Source organism: Centruroides sculpturatus, unplaced genomic scaffold, assembly GCF_000671375.1.
Source record: "Centruroides sculpturatus isolate CEXI.00-Female unplaced genomic scaffold, Cexi_2.0 scaffold3994, whole genome shotgun sequence".
NCBI classification, from domain to species: domain Eukaryota; kingdom Metazoa; phylum Arthropoda; class Arachnida; order Scorpiones; family Buthidae; genus Centruroides; species Centruroides sculpturatus.
Genome location: NW_019388081.1, coordinates 1 through 7,691, shown reverse-complemented (window position 1 = coordinate 7,691; position 7,691 = coordinate 1). Strand labels below are relative to the sequence as shown.

At 30.0% G+C, this 7,691-nt stretch overlaps 1 protein-coding gene across 2 annotated transcripts; it reads right to left on the bottom strand.

Annotated features, from left to right (window-relative positions):
• Nucleotides 1–223: 223 nt before the first annotated feature.
• On the bottom strand, nt 224–6,890 carry LOC111616776 (solute carrier family 2, facilitated glucose transporter member 1-like). Of its 2 annotated transcripts, none has more exons than XM_023358144.1 (10): nt 6,735–6,890; nt 2,649–2,747; nt 2,295–2,580; nt 2,050–2,220; nt 1,460–1,567; nt 1,199–1,386; nt 912–1,124; nt 755–830; nt 481–608; nt 224–405 (listed from the first exon to the last, which is right to left on the bottom strand). In XM_023358144.1, the coding sequence occupies exons 1-10, from the start codon at nt 6,792–6,794 to the stop codon at nt 262–264; spliced, it is 1,473 nt and encodes a 490-aa protein (XP_023213912.1). In that variant the 5' UTR covers nt 6,795–6,890; the 3' UTR covers nt 224–261. The 2 variants fall into 2 exon arrangements, with proteins under 2 accessions (XP_023213912.1, XP_023213913.1); XM_023358145.1 differs by lacking the exon at nt 6,735–6,890 and adding an exon at nt 4,856–5,012.
• Between the last annotated feature and the right edge of the window lie 801 nt (nt 6,891–7,691).

Sequence of the window (7,691 nt, the reverse complement as noted above, 5' to 3'; positions counted from 1 at the left end):
GTCATACCCACAGACAGTCCTGTACCCTGTGGTATATTATGCAGCCGTTGAATGTAAAACTTGCTGATATTTGTCTCGTGGCTGCATGAAATGGAACTTATTGCATCACATTAAAAGGTAATTTGTTGAAATAATTCAAAGTCCATGGTCCATCTTAAACGATCCCCAGTTTCCCCTCCCACTATAATGTGCATTTATATATATGTTTTTTCTATCACTATTGCTTGTTTATACACACATCACAATATTAGTGTTTATAACTCATTGATAGGCCTTTTGACGAAATAATGCAGCAATCTCTTCAGCAGTCTTATTCTTTGTTTCAGGAACTTTCTTATATGTGAAGATCAAAAACACCACCAGAAGTGCCGAGAAGATGAGGAAGATATATTCTCCTATCAAATTCTAATAATAAAAAGGAATGAATTATATCTTTGAAGTGGAAAAATTGTTTTAATTTTATTTTATAAAGAATAATACCTTTAATGGTAGAAAGCAAAGACCAACAATAAAATTAGCACTCCAGTTAACTGCAACAGCAATACTAGTTGCAATTGGTCTAGCTCCATGGCCAAACAATTCAGTTACAAGAAACCAAGGAATTGAACCTACAAAAATTTGTATTTATTAGTTTATATACAATACTACTATTACTAGATCTTACATATATTGTGAAATAGTTTTATTGTGATTTTTATAAATTTATTCCTCTCTAGATATTAAAATTTAAAATTAGATGGCAAACTTTACTTACCAGGTCCAGTAGCAAACATAATCACAAAGAAAATAACCAATACTATGCTGAAATATGATAACCAGTGTGCTTCATCCTAAATATAAAAAAGTTATATAAATCAATGAAAAAAACTTAGAAATGTATTCAGGTTAACAAAATGCAACCAGTTAGTTACCTTTAGTTTCAGGCAGAGCGTTAATAAAATAGTTGAGATACACATTCCTGCTAAGCCAACAAGATGAAGTGTACGTCTTCCAGACTTTTCCACGAGAATTAGTGAAACTATTGTCATCACTACATTGATACTACCCATACCTAAAGTAGCATAGAGTGCTTCATCTTCTTTCAATCCAGCATCACCAAATATTCCAGTAGAAAAGAAAATAATCTGCAACACAGTTTTATTAGATATGAATTTAAAAATTAAATATAAATTTGTTTTTAAGAAATTTTTATACTTACAGCATTAATACCAGATAATTGTTGCGATAACATCACAGCAACCGCTATAAAGAGTGGTTGGCGAAGACTCGGGTTATGCCACATCTCATACAGTGTTACCTTTGGAACTAATTTCATAGATTCGTATTCTGCTCTCATTTCATCCATCTCATCATGTACTTCAATTGTACCTCTTAGCCAAGTTAAAGCTAAAAGATAATTCAAAATAAATTTTATAACAATTCTTTCAATAATTCAAAGTTTATATTACTCAATAATTACATTTTTGTGCGGCAACATCCCTTCCTTGCGTGATGAGTATATATTTTGGGGATTCAGGACAAAGTGGCATTGTGACAAGCATGAAGATTGCTGGTACTATTGTCATAGCTAGAAGGAAAATATCCCTATTAATTCCTTAAAGATGTTAAGAAGATAAAGAATTATCTAAAGAACTGGTTTAACTGATGAACATTATGTTCAGTTAATATTTAAATATTTAACATTTAATGATATGATATATAGCATGGGTATCCACAGAAGGGGCATATGAGGTGCTTGCCCCTACCATAATTGAGTAAAAAATTTCACAAATTATGGTCAAAAGTGATTGAGATGTAACCTTATACCCTCAACCATGCTGGGATGCAAAGTGGTATTCTGTAATCTACTTATGTAAAAAAACTAAATTATTTGTCTCCAATCTTTATATCCCTGGAAAATTTTCTGTGATGCCCACAATATATAGCATAAGATTTGTCTCATTTTAGAATATCTAAAAATATAATTTAATCAGTCATTGTAGAACATTCCAAAAATAATTAGTTACAGCAGAATAACTAATCAAAATAAATAATTAAAAAAATTCTTACCAAATAAAAATGGCCATCTATCTGATGTTCCAAGAATCTCAGGTAATCCAAGAACCTGTGATACAAGAATTGAAATGGTAACCACTAGCTGATAAATTGTACCAACCGCACCTCTCAGATGCAAAGGAGCTATTTCTGTTAAATACATTGGAGCAAGACCGGCATTCAAACCTATGTGCAAAAATTTACATTCAAAAATTCTGTTATCTCCACTCTGAGTAGATTTTGAATTTTGAATATCATACCAGAATTAAGACCAATAAAAAAACGACCGAAAATGAGCATTTCATATGATCTGCACAACTTGGAAAATCCCATAAAAGCAGCAGCAATAAAAACAAACACATTATTTAACAGCAAGCCCTTCTTTCTTCCAAATTTCTCTGCTATATATGCAGTCATTAGAGCACCCGCCATTCCACCCACGCAGAAAATGGAGACCATAATAGAATAAATTATTGTTATAGTTTGTTTATCTGCTCTCTCTCCAAATCTTGCTGAATATGTTTCATTGATGAATTCTTGAACCAACTAATTATATAGAAGACTTGTTAGAAAAATTCACTAAAAACACAATATCAAATTAAAATATAACTTACTTTTTCTGGAGCATTGACAACACCTGTATTATAACCATGCTGGAATGAAGAACCCAATGCAGCAGCTGCAATGGCAAAAACTAAGTGGCTAGTCAAACCCTGAAATAGAATTTAAAAAGTGTTAAACATCAAATATTACATGGAACTTTAAATCTAGAATATATGAAGTCAAAGTCTGATTTGAAACAATTAACACTTTATTGACAATTTTAATCTTTTATATGTATAGGATAAATACAAAAAACACTCAAATCTAAGTTTTAAAATAATGCAAATAAGTTTTATTCCATTATTCACCCTTCCATAAATGCTCCATATTCATGACAAGATACAACACTGCCAAATGGTACATCAAGGAACCTGTTTACTTCCAGGAAACAGTTACTTTGGCAAGATGCTTCCCTGCAATACTTGAAAGTAATGCAGCAGAACCATCCAAGAAAAATAAAATTATAGAAGGAAAACCAGATTAGGAAATAAAGTATTTTATGAAATTATAGTCATTATAACCAGTTCATATAACTATTGCAAACCTGAAATACATTTATTAAAATATAAAAACTATTTGGAGAAAATGTTAATAATTAACTATGGAAAATTTTAAAAATTTGTAAAGAAATTATTTAAAAGGAAAACTTTAAACAAAAATTGTCAAAAAAACTTATGTTAATGCAGATGTCATCAAGTGATAAAGCAACTTCTGATGTCCAAAAATATTTGTACAGTCAAGATCTAAATTAAGATCATATTTTTCTTTTAATCTCAATAAATCAAGTACATGTCCTAAGGCCAGAAATATATTGAGATTCCCATAAATTCTGACATTTTATTTGGAATATCTAGAAAACTTAACCATAGAAATGAATTTTAACAAGAATTATTTATTTTTAAGTATGTGAAATTTAATAGGCATTTAATTTGCTAAATAAAAGTTGTTCTTTAAAGAAATAAAGATGACAATAAAAATAGATTCAGTTTAATAATGTAAATAAATGTCAGATAATGAGTGTGTTTTAATATTTTAACTAATTTAATGTTCTTAAGTTTAACGGTCTAAAAATAAGCATTTAATTATTTAAAATTTAATGAATTCATTTCAAAATAAGACATTAGTATTTAAATTTTTATTACTCAACAAGATATTTAAACAAGATAATTTATAAAAAAAAATTTCCAGTTCTCTACAATTAAAGTTGCTCAAGTTTCAAACTCGTTATTTTCCTTTCTTGTAGTATTTTCTGATATTCTGATATGTGGCCACATTGGCCTATTTTTTATGCAGAGAATTAAGTTTCAATAGTTGAAGTGGGACAGCATGCTGCTGGGCACTTCTCAGAATACTAAAATTATACCAAGAAATGTATCAACCCTGCATCTATATACAGCAAGTGAGAAGAATGCACACATTTACTACAGTTTATTTTTTTATTTAATTCTAGAACTTGGCATTCATTTATAAATAAAAACATTCCTATTTAGGAGTATCTCGAAGGAGGAAAATTATTTTTTAAAAAATTTAAATTTTCATTCAGAATTTAATTATTAAAATTCAGGTTTAGTAGGAATGGAATTACTGTTGCATTCTCTTAACTGATAACCTTGAGAAACTGAAAAATCATCTCTAACAATGTCTGTTATACTTGACGTTCGGAATGTCGTTAAAATAGGAAAAAAGATAACGAAAAAACTATTAAAATTAACTAAGACACGCTTATAAAATTTCAATTTATATAAATAATGCTTGAAATTTGAAGCGTGTAATAGAAATTTCAATTAAAAAATAAATAAACATTAATGTAAATTAAATGGGTTTATATATATACATTTGTAAATTTAGAATGTTGATAATTTAAAAATAAATAAATAAATAATTGCGACGTTTTTAGAAAATTTTCGTCTACATAGAAGCTATTCCGACAGCAGTTAATGTTTCACGAGCGACACACCCTAATCGATGAACCAATAGAAACGGAGGTGTGTTCGCGACAGCCAATGGGATGGCTCCAACAAAGAGGCACGACCGACGGCATGGCCGTGTTAAATTAGGACGCCATTGAACCCGGTTATAATTAAACACCGCAATGAAACCGAACAGAAAAGGAACTGGAGAAAAAACAATCGGAACTGGCAAAACGGGTTTTGCTCTTAAGATATTCTACTTATATATTTTTTTACTTATACTCACAGAATTACCATTAAAAACTTACAGATCTCCGTATGTAAGGCATTTTACATATCACAGATTTATTCAGTAAGCGGTCGACTTCGAGAGCCCTCGACTCGAGACCTCACCCCTGGGGAAGCAGAAGAGTAAAACGTTGAGACGTAGCCGCACGGAAGGAATATACGTCGCTTACGTCACTAATGCCGCGTCACTGTGTCGGCTAAACTACGCATGCGTCGTAGGCGATCGTTGGCTTTACTGGTTCGAGCCTCCTACGTCACTTTACTTACCTTTAACAGGTAAAAGGCGCGTAAAGGTCATAAACGTTTAGAAAATTATCGCAGATGATGGCAGATAAATAATACAAAACGGAAAATAAGACGACACCGAATTAAAGAAACGGCACCCAAAAATACGTGACGCAATTTACGCCGAGGGGAGTTTTAAAAATTAATGGTCTCGAGATCTTTACTGGGAAGTAAGACGATGACGAAATCGCTTGCGACATTTTTTAATATTTCTTTCGAGAATTATCGTATTTTTATTACATTTACGCCATCCGACGCATTTTAACGCTCGACTTAATAAATGATAAATAAGGTTTCTAATACGATTAAGTCATTTAAAATTCGAATTTCTTTATTAGATCCTATTTAATTGGTTTTTACTGAGTGATACGACCAATAATAGGGCAATAACAATCTGAAAATTTCTCGGCTGTGACTAATGAGAAAGTAATTGCTACCAAATTTGATTTGAAAAATCAATATTTTAAGCTCTAATTTTAAATTAAAACATCATCTACTCCTAATTACAATGATTTTTAATCCCAAATCTCGCTCTATCAATCAGAATTTTCATCATAATTCAACATCTTAATTCAAATTTTTACTGTATTTCAACATCTCCAGGTAAAAAAAATCATCTAAATTCTTATTAATCTCTTGGATTAATCAAGATTATGGATTAACATAATCCATGCTCCGAAATTCGTCTCTGGATAAAGAGAGAGAGGAAGATGTTGCATCATTCCTCTTCCTTCATCTCTATCATTAACTCCAACACTAACTTACCTATAAAATTATTAAAATCGTTTATTAATTACTAAATTAATTATAATAATTATAATCTTAACAGATGTTTTCGTATATAAAACGCATTTCATTGGCATACGTTTAATTATAAACGTGTCAATTAAGTACAGTATATTGAAGTAAATATATATTATTTCTAGAACAAAAATTTATTTTTAAACTTTAAAAGGTTTCTTCTNAATGAGAATATATATATAGTCTATATATAAATTATATAAAAATAAAATTAGTATATTGAAGAAGATTATAAACAAAAACCGGTAGCGCAATTTTATATATTTAGGGTCGAATTTTTTACATCCGAAAACAGTAGAAAGAAGAAAAAGTAGACGACACAATCGCTTCTAGTATATGGCAACGTGCCAAGGTACATTCCTCGTCAAGGTGACCTTCAAACCACACACACCTCCAACGACGAACACACCCACGGTGTACTTGCACGCAACCCTCTTTGATCAATAGAGTCTGACTGGTGCGTCATTTTTGGCTACTGTCCGACAAACCTCCGAGATGTGTCTGAGGTCACGTAGTTTCTGCTCTGGTTTGTTTATCCATCCAAATTATATATATATAACCTCGTGTTAAAAAACAGCTCGGAATCGATTAAGAAACGATCATCTTTAATATTTTATCGTATAAATTTGTCCGTTTTAGAAAAGAAAGAGAAAACGTCAATTTATATTTTCCTATAACATATTTCCATCACCTGCTGCTTCCAGATGGGAAAATCGACCCCTTTGACATTTGCTGGATGTAGCCATGTTTTATGTACATTAAAACACATTATTATAGGTTTATATTCATACATTTGATACTTATTTGGCTTACTTGAAGTGGATTTTTGATTTTTCTATTCATTTTTTCAGCATCCTCCCTTTCTTCATCCATATCTTGATTCGTTTATACGTTTATTTATTTATTTAAAAATAAGAACAATGAATTTTTTTTTTTTAATTTTCGAATGCTTTGACGTGGTTTTAGAACTATTTTAAAATAATAGAATTTAGAAAAAATAACAATAATAAACAGAAACTAGACAGAAATATATCAAAGAAGCGACGATTAGGCGCTTTTACAACACAACGCATCACGTCCAAAATGCTAAATATAACCAGAAATAGGAGTAAATATAGGACTGCCTTGTCTGCCATGTTACATTGATTCCTTCCAACTACAGAAGAGTTTCTTTTAATAAAAAAAAAAATTAAAACAAACTCGGCCACAACGGTTTAATGCGAAAAATTCGTCTTACTCCTTCTTAGAAAACTGGTTATAATCTAGTTTATCAAGCTATCGTTTAACGTTAAACAAAGTAAAATTGTACTCATTTTAATTTAATGTTACATATTATTTAAATTTTTCTATAAATATATTGAAAGGAAACAATATTTCACATCGTATTTCTTGTTAGAATTAATATACTTAACTTAATTTTATTTTCGAGTGAATTTTTAGATTTGACACCATTGATATGTGCGCATAGTTGTATATATAAGTAAGATTATTAGATTAATAAGTTTCGGCTGTTTTCGCAAAAACAGTCGATTGCTTTTGTAACAAAATAGCGAAATTGTAGAAAGTTAATTTTAGTTTTCGTAGAAAAATACGTAATCGTATTTATTTGACGAAATAAATATTTTCGAAAGAGTTAAAACAATTTTTCCATTAGTAAATAACATTTTATCGGTATTAAAAATTCAAAAATGTCTTACCATTTCTTAAAAATTAATTAAACTTTGACATTTAAAAATATCAAACGATATCTTGTATTAATACAAATATTTA